We start from the raw sequence: 18,438 nt of genomic DNA, 5'->3' as shown, positions 1-18,438 counted from the left end.
CATCCTAGCTTTAGTCATTTAATTTCAAGTTTCAACTATCAATTTTTGATGTTTCTTGATACATCATGTTCCTCATAAAGTCCCCTAGATTTAAGTCGGAGAATAGAAACCAGATGCATTGTGAAATGCTGTCTAAGATGTGCATACTTGCTTAGGCTTATTTTACTTGTTTTCACTTGCTCATGTCTTCTATCACTGAGCTATTGTTCTTCTCAGCTATGGTAGCACATTTTATTTGCTCGAAGCAAAGGTGGAAATTGTAATTTCTAGTGCTATGCGTTGTGAAATATTTTACGTTACAGTATTTGGAGCAAATTGCCCCTGCAGCCTCGTTACGGAGTCTATGGCGTTAGCCTCTTTAAGCTTTCTGCACCATAACAGTGAGGTATATCTGTTTCTATTATTTGCAGAACTTAAGATCTTTGTGAATAGGCGTGGCTTCGTGGGTTTCCCCGGCGTGGTTGTTAGTGATTTGTAAATCGGGTTTGCAGACAAATTATCAGATAAGTCTGGTGTATTATTTCGCTCTGCATCTGGTCCCCCGCATTGAGATACAATGCGAAGCGAGCTGTTGAGAAGCCAGAGCCGTCGCCCCTTATTTAAGTGGCAGATCAATCACGACATGTGCTTCACAAGCCATCAGCGTAGACAGCACAACCGGTGTCTATCCTTGACCCCTCACCGATGTGAGGAGTCGCCGGAAACGACGTGGTTCTGATTCGACCTTGAACTCTAGGTTCCATTTCTCCAGTTGGAAAACTGCGACAGTGTAGCCGCCAAAGTGGCATCCTGTAGCAAGACTTGTGCCAGGCCGTCGAGACACACGAACATTATTATTATTATTATTATTATTATTATTATTATTATTATCATCTTCTTTCCTTTCTCAGACCTTAGGTCTGGTTAAAAATGGAAAGTGACGCGGACCTTCACCAAGCGTGACTTCCTTTTAACTGTACGGTATATGTTACATTGCATTTAGGAACTTTCGGGTCATTGAACATGTATCAATAATTACAGATTTCTGTAGTTCTATATATATGTTTGGATGTAGCTGTATTGTGTTGATGTACTGGTGGATATCGTGTGGTATGACTCCTGTAGTAGATAGTATAATTGGTATAATGTCAACTTTATCCTGATGCCACATGTCCTTGACTTCCTCAGCCAGTTGGATGTATTTTTCAATTTTTTCTTCTGTATATTTGTTGTATTGGGTATGGATATTTCGATTAGTTGTGTTGATTTCTTCTTTTTATTGGTGAGTATGATGTCAGGTGTGGTGGTGTTCTATCTGTCATAATGGTTCTGTTCCAGTATAATTTGTATTTATAATTCTCCAGTACATTTTGTGGTGCATACTTGTATGTGGGAACGTGTTGTTTTATAAGTTTATGTTGTAAGGCAAGCTGTTGATGTATTATTTTTGCTACATTGTCATGTCTTCTGGGGTATTCTGTATTTCCTAGTATTGTACATCGTCTTGTGATGTGATCTACTGTTTCTATTTGTTATTTGCAAAGTCTGCATTTATCTGTTGTGGTATTGGGATCTTCAATAATATGCTTGCTTTAATATCTGGTGTTTATTGTTTGATCCTGTATCGCAATCATGAATCCTTCCATCTCACTGTATATATTGCCTTTTCTTAGCCATGTGTTGGATGCGTCTTGATCGATGTGTGGCTGTGTTAGATGATACGGGTGCTTGCCATGTAGTGTTTTCTTTTTGCAATTTACTTTCTTCGTATCTGTTGATGTTATGTGATCTAAAGGGTTGTAGAAGTGGTTATGAAATTGCAGTGGTGTAGCCGATGTATTTATATGAGTGATTGCTTTGTGTATTTTGCTAGTTTCTGCTCATTCTATAAAGAATTTTCTTAAATTGTCTACCTGTCCATAATATAGGTTTTTTATGTCGATGAATCCCCTTCCTCCTTCCTTTCTGCTTAATGTGAATCTTCTGTTGGTGAATGTATGTGATGTATTCTATATTTGTGGCATTGTGATCGTGTAAGTGTATTGAGTGCTTCTAGGTCTGTGTTATTCCATTTCACTACTCCAAATGAGTAGGTCAATATTGGTATAGCATAAGTATTTATAGCTTTTGTCTTGTTTCTTGCTGTCAGTTCTGTTTTCAGTATTTTTGTTAGTCTTTGTCTATATTTTTCTTTTAGTTCTTCTTTAATATTTGTATTATCTATTCCTATTTTTTGTCTGTATCCTAGATATTTATAGGCATCTGTTTTTTCCATCGCTTCCATGGAGTCAATGTGGTTATCCAACATTTAATTTTCTTGTTTAGTGTGTTTTCCCTTGACTATGCTATTTTTCTTACATTTGTCTGTTCCAAAAGCCATATTTATATCATTGCTGAATACTTCTGTTATCTTTAGTAATTGGTTGAGTTGTTGATTGGTTGCTGCCAGTAGTTTTAGATCATCCATGTATAGTAAATGTGTGATTTTGTGTGGGTATGTTCCAGTAATATTATATCCATAATTTGTATTATTTAGCATGCTGGATAGTGGGTTCAGAGCAAGGCAGAACCAGAAAGGACTTAATGAGTCTCCTTGGTATATTCCATGCTTAATCTTTATTGGCTGTGATGTGATATTATTAGAATTTGTTTGAATATTAAGTGTGGTTTTCCAATTTTGTTTACTATGTTTAGGAACTGTATGAATTTAGGATCTACTTTGTATATTTCCAATATCTGTACAACCATGAGTGGGGTACACTATCAAAAGCTTTTTCGTAATCAATGTATGTGTAGTGTAGCGACCTTTGTTTAGTTTTAGCTTGATATGTCACCTCTGCATCTATCAGTTGCTCTTTACATCCTCATGCTCCTTTGCAGCAGCTTTTTTGTTCTTCATTTATAATTTTGTTCTGTGTTGTATGTGTCATTAATATCTGTGTAATGACCGAAGTTAATATTTTGTATATTGTTGGTAGGCATGTTATGGGGCGATATTTTGCTGGGTTTGCTGTGTCTGCTTGATCTTTAGATTTCAAATAAGTTATTCCATGTGAAAGTGTATCAAGGACTGTGTATGGGTCTGCAATGTAATTATTAGATAATTTAGTTAGATGTGAATGTGTTGAAGTGAACTTCTTTAGCCAGAAATTTGCTATTTTATCATTTCCAGGGGTTTTCCAATTGTGCGTAGAATTAATTGCTTGGGTGACTTCATGTTTCAAGATTATCACCTCAGGCATTTGTGGTATCATCTTGTATATGTCTGTTTCTGCTTGTATCCACTGTGCATGTCTATTATGTTGTACTGGGTTTTGACCATATGTTGCTCCATAAGTGTTCCATGTCTGTTACGTTTGGTGGATTGTCTATTTTAATGTGTGTTATCTATTGTCTGGTAAAATTTCTTTTGGTTTGTGTTGAATGTTTGGTTTTGTTTCCTTCTATTTTCACTTTTGTTGTATCTTCTAAGTCGTCTGGCCAATGCTTGTAATTTCTGCTTCTTTTCATCTAATTGCTCTGTCGCTTCTTGTTCTGAGATTTTACCTAACCTTTTTCGTTTTTTGTCTGATATTTCATTTCTTATAAATTGTGTTAGCTGTCGATATCTTTTCTCAGTTTTTCTATTCTTATCTGTAGCCTGTGTTGCCATGCTGGTTTTGTGGGTTTCTTCTGTGTGTTGGTTGGTTCTGATCTCTGCCTAGTGTGTATATTTAGTGTAGTGAGTGCTCCACATAAACCAGTAGTTGTAACTCTTCCATAGTTGTATTTTCATTTATTTTGTTGTGTATGATTGTGTTGATAGTTATTGTTGTTTCAACTTGTGGGTTATTTGGTGGTCTATGCAAAAATGGTCTAATGTCTGTATTTGTGTCTTTGTATTCTATATGTGTCAGCTGAAATTTTTCTTCTAAATGTAACATGTGTGTCACTTTGTGTTCTATTTGTGCTTGTTCTGGTGGCCATCTTAAGATTTCGTTTTCCTCTGATTGTTTAATTGATGCGTGTTGGTCTTTGTTTGTTTGCTCTGGGATGTATGAGTCTGTTACTGTATTTTCTTCTTCTTCTGACTGCACATTATTTTGTTCCAGTATTTGTTGTACATGTTGTTTGATGTGTTCTAATTCTGACTGGGGTATCCTGTTATTTTTGATTATTACACGGATCTGATCAGCTAGTCGTTGTTCTGTTAAAAAATTTAATTCTGGGTATCTGGTAATAAATGTTGTGTATACTTGTGATCTGTATCCAGTTGTGTTGCTTGGTAAGAACAGAACATGAGGTGTCGGTTAACTTCATCTGACCATCTCATCCTCTGTCTTTGTTTTTCTTCTAGGGTGGTTGCAGGAAGCATATCCTGCAAAACACCTCTATTTGGATTTAAATCATTTTCCAGTTGGCTAGCAGTGTTGTTACCATTGTGGGCGGGCATAGGGCTCAAGCGTCGTCCCCGACCATGACGGCGTTATTATAATAATAATAATCATCATCATCATCATCATCATCATCATCATCATCGATGGTGAATGCTAGTAGTAGTCTAGACAACTGCCACTAAGATCCACTGCCGACCACGACATAGGGTATGTGAGGCGATACTTGTGAAAGCGAGGATCAACTTTTTTCATCAGGGAAGTCCATTGTCACTGTTAATTAGACAATCTGTAAATCATATTTCCGACGTCTCCGTGAGGAAGCAGCCACAGCACTTGGGAGCGCCAGCAGCTGTCTGAATGGCAGCGTGTCACACACTGCCTCTCGGTTAAATAGCCATCGGTCAACGGAGATTTATCAGATTGTTGGTGCTTTATGTAGATCCACTCGAACAGCTGCGACCACCTTTAAAACAAGGGACTGATGACCTTACTGTTTGGTCCCTTCAACCCCAATCAACCAACTGGCCAACCTGGATGTGGTTTATAGGCAGGTCTTCACATCCGACTAGGTGAATACCTGGCTGGTATCCACGTCCCGCATCAGTTCGCATACATTCAGAAAACGTTCGCACACTTTCTCGTGGGACAACACTAGGCGCAGACAGTTGTGGTACACATACAACAGTCTAGGAAGAAAGGGTGGCGACAAGAACATCTGGCCGCTCTTTATCACCACTATTGCCAAATCTAAAAAATTATGTCGACTCCGTGTAAACAGGGATAATGGCCAGGAAAAGAAGCTGATGCCTTGTGTAGCCGCGCTGTCCCAAACATCCTGCCCTGCACCATACATGCCGTCCGGCCAATATAAACTTTCTCAGAGGAACACAGCATTTTGCTCATGGTGTGCTTCCTTACTCACAGTTCGTTCTAACACAATCATAGAACGTTCCACTCTTGGCTGGTGTACAGAACAATGTTATAATGATAAATCCTCTTAAATTTCCTCTAATTTTGTAGTATACGCTCCCACCATAACGAAGGAAAGTAACCAGCTTACATACATTCTCCTGTGCATCCAGCGATGGTCCATACATAAATCTTAGCGCAGTAGCCATTCTGCTTGAACACAAAGTTTAGGTGTTCATTTCGTGTGACAGCCTGTCAACACTGGAGGTGGCATATGATCTCAGTGTTAATGTACTCAGGACCCATTGCATTGATGCCACGTCTGTGTGTGAGGAACTATGATAAACGCTGCATATTAGTTTCACGATCTGATTCACAAACTAACGTACCCACGAAAAGTAGCTTTATTAAATCACTTTAAACTTCCATTCTGAACGTAATGCAGGGGTGAATAAATGCTTCGTGACTCACTAAAGAGCAGCTACAGTATGGGAGTAGACCATGAAACTATCATTCACGTATGTCGAAAAACAGGTTAATTTTAAAGCTGCTATCCTCAGAACCCTGTCTTGCAAGTATTTCGTACGCAAGTTTGCAACTATGAGTGATAAAGTATTCCCAATACGGGTGAGGCTCTCTGACAACAAATCACTAACAGCCATGCGTTTGGAGGAGACCATCCACGTAATAAACGAAGACATGTGGAAGACATTTCGCAGCGGAGCAGAATAGCAGATATGCTAGTCAAACACAAATTACACGTATCATTTGTGAGAGCGCACGTCATGTCCATAACCTCTGCCCCTCGGCACTTCTGTGATTAGTTTTGGTATAGGAGATACGGATATTGGAGAGTCGACAGTATAGAAGACACACATTTCTCCTTTGTTAAGCGCTGCCGCTTCGCGGGGATATCATACACTATTTGTGAGGTCCCCAAGACGCACTGTAGTATCAACACATTGCTAGTCTTCATTTTCCTGTTCAAAACAGCTTGTGTATGTTTTTTTATGAAATTTCTGCAGATGAGTTAGTAGGATGTATTACAGTCGGTACAGGAACAGCAAAGTCAGCTTTCCTGGAATCGCAATGTCAGTAATACTTATTACTGGAATTCCCACCCCCACCCCCGTATTCCAACTGTTGTGACGGCTCCTCCAGCCAGAACACCTACGATCTGTAGCTTCTGTTGCCTAAACTGGCCAGAACATTCTCTGCTACTACTTTGGTGGCTACAGTATCCTTACACTCTCATCCAGCAGCTAGTGCTAGAACAAAAGCGTATATCTTACCCCAACTCTCATGTTCCATACAATCAGAGAGAAAACGTTATTACTTAATATATTTTTTTCAACTACATTCTCAATACTCGTGTGTGTGTGTGTGTGTGTGTGTGTGTGTGTGTGTGTGTACTAAAAGTTTTTCTCAACTATTCTTTCTGCAGCACATTATAGTTCTGAAATTATTTAAGCCATCCAAGACGTTCAGCCAATGACCATAATGGTGTTAAGAATATAAATAAAATTGCTCAAAAAGAGGTGTCTGACTTATTTTGCTATCTTAATGCTGCCAATTTATGCGCACAGCAATTGTCGTTTTACCAGTTATCTATGGCACTTCAATATTACTTCATTTCATTCAAAAAATCTGTAGTCGTTTGAATATGGCGATAGATACGAAAGCTTCGCATATTAACCATATGGCAAAATGTCCTCTTTGCGTACTGTCATTTAACAAAATCTTGTTCCAATATCTGAAACCGTCTAAGGGATAGGAGGAATTTTGTGAATATTTCATTTTGGCTTTCTCGCTGCCGCGCGAGTCAGAGACGAAGCGCTTTACATACGATCAATTTTCCCCGAGAGTGGTAATAGATATAAATATCCTTCAAAGTTTAAAGAAAAATTCAGTGTGTTAACTACATTTCATATGAGCAACATACGCCATAACATGCACGAAACGCAAATTAATAGGAACCAGTATTTTTCACTGAAAAATTTCCCAAATTCTTGCAATAGTTTACTTCATCCTAAAATATCACAATAAATTTGACTAGTAACCAAATGATAGGCAGTTCATCATGAAGCTGACGAAAGAAGATGTAAGGAGGGCGAAAATCAATCTTTTATCTAGTAGTTTCGTTAGAATCGTTAGAGAAAGATTGCAGTTCGACCAGTTCGCGTGCCCTGCCATTCACGGTATCAAATTTGCCAGGCAGCTTCTGCGCCAAATCACACATTGTGTGAGAGGTTCACCAGGAGTGGTAGCTGTCATCCCACCTGGCAGCCCATAGCCATGTGCGCCATATAGCAAACTTGGGGAAAACCTTACTTTGTGTGCAACGGGCTTTAGTGAGAGTGTGGCTTACGCATAACTCTTTGCCTAAATAGCCTCTGCTAGAAATTGCCGTTTGTACGGCACAGCATTTAAAAGTGATTATATATCTCGACGCCAAGAATAATTTATTAAGCCCAGAAACATAGCCATGGCTGCTAATGTATGGATTGAGTAACCGCCACACTGATATGCCACACCCGTCGCCTGCAGTAAAAGGTCAAGAACTTCATTTAGAACTATAATAACATCTTGAACCAGTAAATATTCTGTATGTGTTTTTAGAAATAATCATTTATACAATGGTTCAAAGAACTTAGTTTCTCTAAGACGTATAACTACAGGGGTCATATCGTAGTGGAAATGATTCTAGTATCCTAAAACTATAAAAAACTGATTTGGAAACACAATTTAGTGAAATATTTTGAAAGTTTTTCATATAACCAATAAGTAGAGTAATTCGCACTGATGAGATTTCTGCACCAAGCCTGTCTGCTCATGACGTAATATTCATGAATTACTCACTTAAATGCCCAAAGAATAAACCGCTAACTTTGACCCTCAGATATCTTAAGCGCATTAAATTGTCTGAGCTTACAGCGGACGCTCATGATATTTCTTGGCAGACAGCTGCAGGAAATAACGTAGACATATTCAAGTCTGTAATTTCATTAAAAGACTAGGTAACTTGTACGATAAACATGCTCCCCTAAAAACAGAGTAAGGACAAAACGTGCGCCATGGCTCACAGATCATCTCAAACACTTCGTGAGTGTCGGGGACGCAGCACACAGGCAGTATAAGCTGCATTCGACATCTGAAAACCACATAGCATACAAGGAGCTACGCAACCGAATAACTCAGTCATGAATGCAAAACTCGGGTATGCCCACTCGATAACTGAGGACTTTCACAGATCTGTCGGACTGTGAAAAAATCTACGGGGCCTAGAAATAGGCAAACCCTAATCTGCTACTGAACCTCTACTTTTTGTTGAAGATCTATGTGAACGTTTCTGAACGCCGACATCTCAACTCCGACATCTCTACTTGACCAATACACAAGGGAACAAACTATTAATTCCCTTAATGCATCAGAGCTGAGAAGGTACGAGACATTTTCTCTGCAAACCGTAAGCCCTAACACGATCAGGAAGTATGTTTCACGAATTCGTTCTGCAGCTGTTGGAAACGATAATATTCCAATGCAAATGATAAATTTTCTCGTCGATCCACTGCTGCCGATAAAATGGAACGTTTCGAACAATTCCTTAACCTCTTGCATCTTCCCATCAGACTGGAAGCAGATACTCATAAAATCATTACCAAAGAAGGAATCTGCCAGAACCCTCAGATTACAGACCAATTTCCGTTCTACCAGCACTATCGAAGACTTAAGAATATATAGTTCACAAAAAGCTCACTCATTATTTAAAATTACATAACCCTCCAGATGTATACCAGTCTGGTTTTCGGCATAATCGCACCACGGCGACGGCTCTTACATATAGAAGTGACTGAATATTTAAAACAAGCCATGGACAAACAGCTAGGTAATATAATGTGCTTTTCACATTTCAGCGAAGCACTCGACACTGTGGATTTTAACGTTTTACTTACTAAATTCAGAAGTCTGAACTTTTCTTAAAGTGAGATAGAATGGTTCCACTTACACCTTACATTGCGTCAGCAATGTGTAATGATGTGAACAAAAAGGTCACAGGAAGAATATAGTCTCAGGAGTCCCTCAAAGATCAGTATTGAGCCTGCTACTGTTGTTACTATACGTTAATGACATCTCAACTGTTCTCTCCCACTTTAAACATCAATTATACGCTGATCATCTCTAGCTACATCTAAGTAGAATCCAACAAAATTATGCACAGCCATCCAGCATGCAAATAATTTAGTTACCTTGTCAGACTGGGTCCAGAAATTACGTTTGAAACTTACTGTCTAAAACACAGTCTTACTCGCTCATAAGATTCATAACCCCTCGATACAGAGTATCTCTTCCACCATCAGTCCTAAACAGCACAAAAATAACCTTTTCTTCTTCTTCTGTAAAGAACTTAGAAATAATTCTGCACCCACCTAGGCTGGACTCAACTCATAGTTGCAGCCTTTAAGGTGGTGTCAGCGTCACTTCAAACACTACAAAAATATAAAAAGAATTCTCCTTTCGAGCTAAACAAGAAGCTTCTAGAATCACTTATACTCCATATACTAAACTGTTCTGATGCTTTCTCCAAGGACTTTCATAGGAATGTTCATACAGGTTATAACTGGCGACGAATGATTATGCACAATACATTTGTAACATTCGCTTTTTCGAGCATATCACTCCTGCCTACAAACAATTATGACTACGTGCCTATAAGCGAAGAGACTGTCCTACCCTACTTGCTCTGTTGTCTTATCAATCACTGCACTCCCTCTTATTCATAGTCAACTTTTACGCTACTGTCTAAACAGCACAGCAGAAAAACAGCTCTCGACGAAGTATAATCCAATGTGTACCAGCAGATAACACTGCCATAGTCTCTAAATCATTATCTGTATCAGGAACCTGACTCTGGGACAATCTTCCACAAAATATCAGAGAAACCAAATCCCTTCGAAACTTCAAGACAGCTGATGGCCTACCTACTGTCACAGTAGCCGTCTATCACAGATTCAGATCCGTAGCTTAGTCTCGCAAATTCCTTCTACCCCAAAATTCCCCCGCACCCGTTCTTGTTAGCAGAATTCTGTTTGCACTTTTTTTCTCTTTCTAATGTCATTGTCATTTCAATCTTCTCCTTCATCTACATTATTTTAACTCCTAATAACTCTAATCATAGACTCAAATGTACTAAAATACTTTATTATTTCTTCTGCCATTCACTATATTATTGTTGTTACTGTTGTCCATTGTAACTATTATTACTGCAAACTTTTTGTGAAATAGTTTGCATGTGCTGTTCCTGGTCATATATAAAAGAGGTCCTTAGGGCCCTAATCTGGTCAGGCAAATAAATAAATAAATAAATAAATAAATAAATAAATAAATAAATAAATAAATAAATAAATAAATAAATAAATAAATAAATAAATAAATAAATAAATAAATAAATAAATAAATAAATAAATAAATAAATAAATAAATAAATAAATGTTTGTGGAACATTAAGTTTTTCTAGAAGTTACAGTTTTGCTGAACTCCACGTGTTACGAATTGAAAGATCTACCTAATTAAATCAAAAACAGAAAAAAATCATCTATTTAAGAACAAAAGGTTTTACTACCGTGACAAATAACTTTGAGTGTAGCATATTCTGATTATATTTAGTACACTGAAAGTGGTTACAGAAATATTATATTGTTGCATACAAGATTTAACAGCTTAAATCCATTGCTGTAATCAGAATAGAACTGTCAGATTCTTTATTTTTTGAACAATGCTTAATGAAGATTTCATAAGAGTTGAAAGTTTCATTCAGGGGAAAAATACAGTTTAAGACCACAGTTTCGTTAAGTGCTGAAACGGTGCATAAATGAAAGAATCGTAGTTTCGAAGTATGTATTAGTATTGTATTAGTATTATAAGATAGTAATTTTGCTTAATTAACTGAAAATAATAATTGGCTCTTCAAATCTCAATTGTAGAGACCGTACATGGCAGATTTTTGATTGCCTACACTTCAATATTATTATCTATACAAAGAATAGACAAATTGTTGTTGTATCTTGGTGTTGTAGTATAATTCCTGTGGAGTTGACAAAGTAAGAATGAAATTTAAGTTCTGTGTTGTACATGCCAAACTGGTTGTTTTCCTAAGTTCAGTAAAGTATATAGACAAAATAGCTAATCACAATTAAATTTCAGAGTAACCTAATGAAAGTAACTTCATGTCTGATCAGGCTGGCGATCGTTCATAAATAGTTTTGACCAGATAAAAGGTCTGGAAACAAAAGGTTACTGACTTGGTCCCTGATTGCTTGTAATATTGATTCATATGAATTAACAGAGTCTTACACTTGTAGCCATTAGGCATATACTACATGGTCAAAATTACTTTTAAAATTCTGTAAAAGAGGGTAACCTTAACTTATGGAAGGTCAGATTTAGAAGCTACTTGGCGAGTAACTTTTATAGGAATTATTAGAGAAGCTACTGATTCGAACATCTCTACAGGAGGCCACGTTCACAAGAGAAGGCTTCACATGAGTGGCTCTATACTTCTGTGTGACAGGACGTTTTAATGTTAAACATGATTTCTTTCTGCCGCTACTGTTAAATTTATTTCAAAAAAGTAACAAGCGATCATTGGCTCACAAATCCACAAAGGATGATTTTGCTTAATTGTGACAATCTGTAGGAAACAATCCCTTAGAGAATTAGTAAAAATACCATTTGGACATGGGACTAAAATGTGTTCCAAGGGAGGTACTCCTACATGAAGGTGGGGGTAAAGGGTCTTTGACAGTGTAGGTTAAAATGACTAAAAGCGCTCATGAGAAAACACTAGGTAAAGGGAAATGTTCTGTCTGCATTAGTGTTTAAACTCCACACTGAAGACGGTATGGAGCTGAAGCATTATCATTTAGTAGCCATATTAGTATTCGTACCACCGAGCGGGCGGGAAGGGAAGGGAGCAGGGTTTGCCTTGTCTATGAGGCATTGTATAAGAATGATTGGTAGCACAAGGGTGCTGTCCATAGCGCTGGACCATAGAGGTTTTTTTTTTTTTTTACAGAAACAGAAGTAGACGGTTTTTATATATTTAGATGCACTTATTAAAATTCTCTTAGCTCAGAGTTACAACTTAGGTGGAAGTTTTTCACATACACTGCTACCGGCAACAGTAGGATATTTACATTAATTGAACTTACCTAGTTTATTCGAGCCGTTTTTCTTGCCTTCCTCTTGTGAGTGGTGTCTGGAGCCCTCACTGTAGCATCCAGCAGAAATCAGGCAACATAAGTGCACTGTCCTGTGCACAGCTCACCGCTCTTTCATGAGAACAATGTTCTGTTCGAACCACTTGTCGTGCTCATCGCTGAATGCACCCCCAGTTCTCTGGGAACACGTCGAGGTGCGAGCGAAGGAAGTGCATCTTGAGTGTCATGTTGCAGTACCTGATAAGTATGATTGAGTTTGTCCACGAGGTTTCTGTAATTTTCAGTTCCTCTATTTCCCAAGAACAACGCTGTCACGTTACGAAAACAAAGCTACGTATGAAGCTGATTGGGGGTTAGTGGACCCAAAGTGTGTATCGCTCAACACCTTGCATGTGTGTGGACGAATGAGTACTCGCTTTAGGATCCTCTCGGTGCTGAACCGAGGAAATTTCTTACACAAATACTGAAATGCAGATTCACTCCTGTCTCTAAAGACTTCGTTGTCGATGAGACGTTTAACACCATTTCAGATGAGAATAGCTCGAGGTTGTACCGAGACCTTCAGATCTCAAATAGATAAAAATAGGCCATTACTAACAAACATGCTACTGAGACTGTATTACACATCGAAATACAGTGTATCACTTCCCTCTGTATATTACAAATTACTCTTAACCACGCTCATTGTGTTACTTTTTTTTTTCTTTGACATTTGCGTTGTATAAATTCTATTCTCATCAACTAGGTAGTAGCAAATTATATGGTACCATTTTAACAACTGTTAAGCATTCAATTCACTGTAACCTAGAGAAATCTTTATATGCTATGTTCTTCATATTTAAAAAAAAGCATAAACAACTGTACACCAATAAGACTGTAGCAATGAGAAGTCTTCGCTATTAGATTCAGAACAATAAAGAAACAAACAGTAAAGAAACAAACAAACAGTAAAGAAACAAACAAACAGTAAAGAAACAAACAAACAGTAAAGAAACAAACAAACAAACAGTAAAGAAACAAACAAACAAACAGTAAAGAAACAAACAAACAAACAGTAAAGAAACAAACAAACAAACAGTAAAGAAACAAACAAACAAACAGTAAAGAAACAAACAAACAAACAGTAAAGAAACAAACAAACAAACAGTAAAGAAACAAACAAAGAAACAGTAAAGAAACAAACAAACAGTAAAGAAACAGTAAAGAAACAAACAAACAGTAAAGAAACAGTAAAGAAACAAACAAACAGTAAAGAAACAGTAAAGAAACAAACAAACAGTAAAGAAACAGTAAAGAAACAAACAAACAGTAAAGAAACAGTAAAGAAACAAACAAACAGTAAAGAAACAGTAAAGAAACAAACAAACAGTAAAGAAACAGTAAAGAAACAAACAAACAGTAAAGAAACAGTAAAGAAACAAACAAACAGTAAAGAAACAGTAAAGAAACAAACAAACAGTAAAGAAACAGTAAAGAAACAAACAAACAGTAAAGAAACAGTAAAGAAACAAACAAACAGTAAAGAAACAGTAAAGAAACAAACAAACAGTAAAGAAACAGTAAAGAAACAAACAAACAGTAAAGAAACAGTAAAGAAACAAACAAACAGTAAAGAAACAGTAAAGAAACAAACAAACAGTAAAGAAACAGTAAAGAAACAAACAAACAGTAAAGAAACAATCAATAATCTCCTCCTCAACAATCATTTATGTAGAAGCTCTGGGAACGATTTTTATATTTTTTTATTCAACAGACTTGGCGACTGCCTTCCGATGGAAGTCTCGGCAGCAGCTGTTCCAGCTGCTAACAGCGACAGAATACAAACTGAGGATAGCACTGTGAGTGGGCTGAAGGCTCGTGTGGAGAGAGAGCACCTAAACGGCGACTGGCAAACACAGCACTGCAGGGAAGATGAGGTCCATATCAATGGGAAGGTGTCGGCCAACGGTACCCTGTTGGAGAATGGCTCCGTAAGACACGGCCGAGTGTTGGACCCGTACGAGGAGCCTGTTATCTCTCCACCTGAGAGGCCGGAGGATAGTAGGAATATCAGTGTGGCAAATGGGAGTGATGTGGACGACGGAGGATGGGACAGATGCGACGAACAAGTGCGGGAAGCGTCCCCAGGAGAGGAGGAAGAGGAGGTGGACCCGGCGAGCAGAGAGCTGCTGACGGAGGAGCGGCTGGCGGAGACGGAGCGGCTGCTGCGGCGGCACTCGGGGTGCTCGGGCCCGTGGCGGCTGTCTCGCTCGCCGCTGGGCGGCCGCGGCCTGGTGGCGGCCCGGGCGCTGTCTGCCGGGGAGCTGGTGCTCAGGGACCCGGCGCTCGTGCTGGCGCCGCGCGCAGCCTCCGCACCCCTCTGCCTGCGCTGCCACCGCCGCGCCGCCCCCGACCGCCTCCGGCAGTGCGCCCGCTGCCACATGCCCGTCTGCTGCGACGCTGCAGGTGTGTGTCGTGTCCGTGTCACGGTGTATTTCGCTCTGTAACACGTCAGCACTTACCTTACAAGGGAGCCGCCCCATCGCCCCCCCCCCCCCCCCCTCAGATTTAGTTCTAAGTTGGCACAGTGGATAGGCCTTGAAAAACTGAACACAGAAGTTGTGTGGAACTATGAAAAAAATAAGCAAAATATACAAACTGAGTAGTCCATGCGCAAGATAGGCAACATCGAGGATACTCTGAGCTGAGGAGCGCCGTGGTCCCGTGGTTAGCGTGAGCAGCTGCGGAACGAGAGGTCCTTGGTTCAAGTCGTCCCTCGAGGGGAAAAGTTTAATTTTTTATTTTGAGACAATTATCAAAGGTCAGGCACTCACACGTACTCAACTTCGATCTCCAAAATTGCAGGACATGTTCAGATTTGCTTGGACATATGCAGGATTTGACGGTTTACACACGGAAAAATATGAAAAATTTGAAAACTTTAAAAACATATGTTTTGACAGAGCACAGGGAAAACTGTGCGACTGTGGAACTGTTGCATTCATTTGTTGCAGTTTATGTGACAAAATCTTATGTTTTCTTCACTTTTTTGGGAGTGATTATCACATCCACAAGAAAACCTACGTCGGTCAAGGTAGAAGAATCCTTTTACTCATTCGCCAAGTATACAAGTTAGGTGGGTCGACAGCATATTCCTGTAATGTGACGCACATGCCGTCACCAGTGTCGTATAGAATATATCAGACGTGTTTTCCCATGGAGGAATCGGTTGACCTAAGACCTTGTGATCAAATGTTTTCGGTTCCCATTGGAGAGGCACGTCCTTTCGTCTACTAATCGCACGGTTTTGCGGTGCCGTCGCAAAACACACACTAAACTTATTACAGTGAACAGAGACGTCAATGAACGAACGGACAGATCATAACTTTGCGAAAATAAAAGAATGTAAACTTTTCACTCGAGTGAAGACTTGAACCAAGGACCTCTAGTTCCGCAGCTGCTCACGCTAACCTCGGGAGCACGGCGCTCCTGAGTTCACACATCCTTGATGTTGCCTATTTGCGCATGGACCACTCAGTTTGTATATTTTGTTTATTTTTTTTCATAGTTCCACACAACTTCTTCCTGTTTTCTCGATTGATCTGTGTTCAGTTTTTCAAGGCCTATCCACTGCGCCAACTTATAACTAAATCTGAGGGGGTGCGATGGGGAGGTTCCCTTGTTAGAAGAGAAACCACGATAATGTGCTTTTCTTCTACATTGTCAGCACGGATTCAGAAAATATCGTTCTTGTGAAACACAACTAGCTCTTTATACTCATGAAGTAGTGATTGCTATCGACAGGCGATGTCAAATTCCATATTTTTAGATTTCCTGAAGGCTTTCGACACCGTTCCTCACAAGCCTCTTCTAACCAAATTGCGTGCCTACGTAGTATCGCCTCAGTTGTACGACTGGATTCGTGATTTCCTGTCACAGGTCATAGTTCGTAGTAATAGACGGAAAGTTATCGAGTAAAACAGAAGTAATATCCGGCATTCCCCAAGGAAGTGTTATAGGCCCTTTGTTGTTCCTGATCTATATTAACGACATAGGAGACAATCTGAGTAGCCGTCTTAGATTGTTTCTACATCTACATTTATATTCCGGAAGCCACCCAACGGTGTGTGGCGGAGGGCACTTTACGTGTCACTGTCATTACCTCCCGTTCCTGTTCCAGTCGCGTATGGTTTGTGGGAAGAACGACTGCCGGAAAGCCTCCGTACGCGGTCCAATCTCTGTAATTTTACATTCGTGATCTCCTTGGGAGGTATAAGTATGGGGAAGCAATGTATTAGATACCTCATCCAGAAACGCGTCCTCTCGAAACCTGGACAGCAAGCTACACCGCGATGCAGAGCGCCTCTCTTGCAGAGTCTGCCACTTGAGTTTGCTAAACATCTCCGTAACGCTATCACGCTTACCAAATAACCCTGTATAACCCTGTGACGAAACGCGCCGCTCTTCTTTTAATCTTCTCTCTCCCCTCTGTCAACCCGATCTGGTATGGATCCCACACTAATGAGCAATACTAAAGTATGCAAGTATTTACTCAAGTATTTGCAGATGATGTCATTTACAGACTTCTAAAGTCATCAGATGATGAAAACGTCTTGCAAAATGATTTAGGTAAGATATCCGTATGGTGCGAAAAGTGACAGTTGACCCTGAATAAGGAAAAGTGTGAAGTTATTCACATGACTGCTAAAAGAAATCAGCTAAATTTCGATTACGCGATGAGTCACACAAATCTGAGGGCTGTAAATTCAACTAAATGCTTCGGGATTACAATTGCAAATAACCTAAATTGGAACGATCACATAGATAATATTGTGGGTAGAGCAAACCAAAGACCGCGATTCATTGGCAGAACACTTAGAAGTTGCGACAGGTCTTGTAAAGAGACTGCTTACACCACGCTTGTCCGCCCTATTCTAGAGTACTGCTGTGTGGTGTGGGATCCGCATCAGGTGGGACTGACGGATGATATCTAAAAAGTACAAAGAAGGGCAGCTCGTTATGTATTATCGCGAAATAGGGGAGATAGTTCCACAGACATGATACGTGAATTGGAGTGGCAATCATTAAAACAAAGGTGTTTTTCGTTGCGACGGAAACTTCTCATGAAATTTCAATCACCAGTTTTCTCCTCCGATTGCAAAAACATTGTTGGCACCCACCTACATAGGGAGAAATGATCACGATAAAATGAATCAGGGCTTGCAAAGAAAAATTTAATTGCTCGTTTTTCCCGCGTGCCGTTCGAGAGTGGAACGGTAGAGAGACAGCAAGAAGGTGGTTCATTGAACCCTCTGCCAGGCACTTTATTGTGAATAGCAGAGTAATCACGTAGATGTATGTGTAGATGTAGATGTCATCAGCTTTGTGGCTTCTTGAGGGATGTCACTGTGCCGTGTAGGCTGATTTTTAGTGTTTCGATCCTTAATCGGTAATAACGGAACGCTCCCAGGATCATTTTGCTGCCAGACGTTGCCAGACTTTTTTTTTCCCTCTGTAACTGGTAGATGCAGCATTTCGAAATTTGTCACATACTAGTGTGTGAGATCGCTTGGCACTGCAAAAAACTCCTAACTCAATGAAATCAAAATATTCTGCCATTTCTCACATACTTTCGTACTCTCAAACTCATCAAACCCCGTAAGATACGTCCAGTTGACCTAGAATCAAGAAATTTCGCAATAAGTAAGGTTTCACAGTAACAGTACAGGAAAAAAATCTTTAACTGTTAAGTTCTAATTATATCGCGCAAAAATTTGTCATTTGTTACGTCCGTCTTTCCACCCGTTAAGAACTCTTTATCTCAGGAATTACAATAGCATTAAACGATTCCCGAAAGTGAGGGAATTCCCAGGACCTAAACTTGCCAGTACCGATATGAAAACCAAAATCGTCGAGATTCTAGATTCCCGCGATGGATGTACTATATATGTTTGTACTGACTGCTGAAAGCGCGAGTG

General features: G+C 39.4%; 1 protein-coding gene across 1 annotated transcript in view; it reads left to right on the top strand.

Moving 5' to 3' along the window:
• Positions 1 to 18,438, top strand: part of LOC126191359 (SET domain-containing protein SmydA-8-like) — a 220,624-nt gene that overhangs the window by 42,353 nt on the left and 159,833 nt on the right. Inside the window, exon 2 of the mRNA XM_049932203.1 lies at positions 14,235 to 14,926. Coding sequence (XP_049788160.1) covers positions 14,254 to 14,926 — 673 coding nt within the window. The 5' untranslated portion in view covers positions 14,235 to 14,253. The remainder of the gene's footprint in view (positions 1 to 14,234; positions 14,927 to 18,438) is intronic.

The sequence above is a fragment of the Schistocerca cancellata genome, chromosome 6, assembly GCF_023864275.1.
Source record: "Schistocerca cancellata isolate TAMUIC-IGC-003103 chromosome 6, iqSchCanc2.1, whole genome shotgun sequence".
Lineage (NCBI taxonomy): Eukaryota > Metazoa > Arthropoda > Insecta > Orthoptera > Acrididae > Schistocerca > Schistocerca cancellata.
Note: the sequence above shows the minus strand (reverse complement) of the source record. Positions and strands in the feature narration are given on the sequence as shown.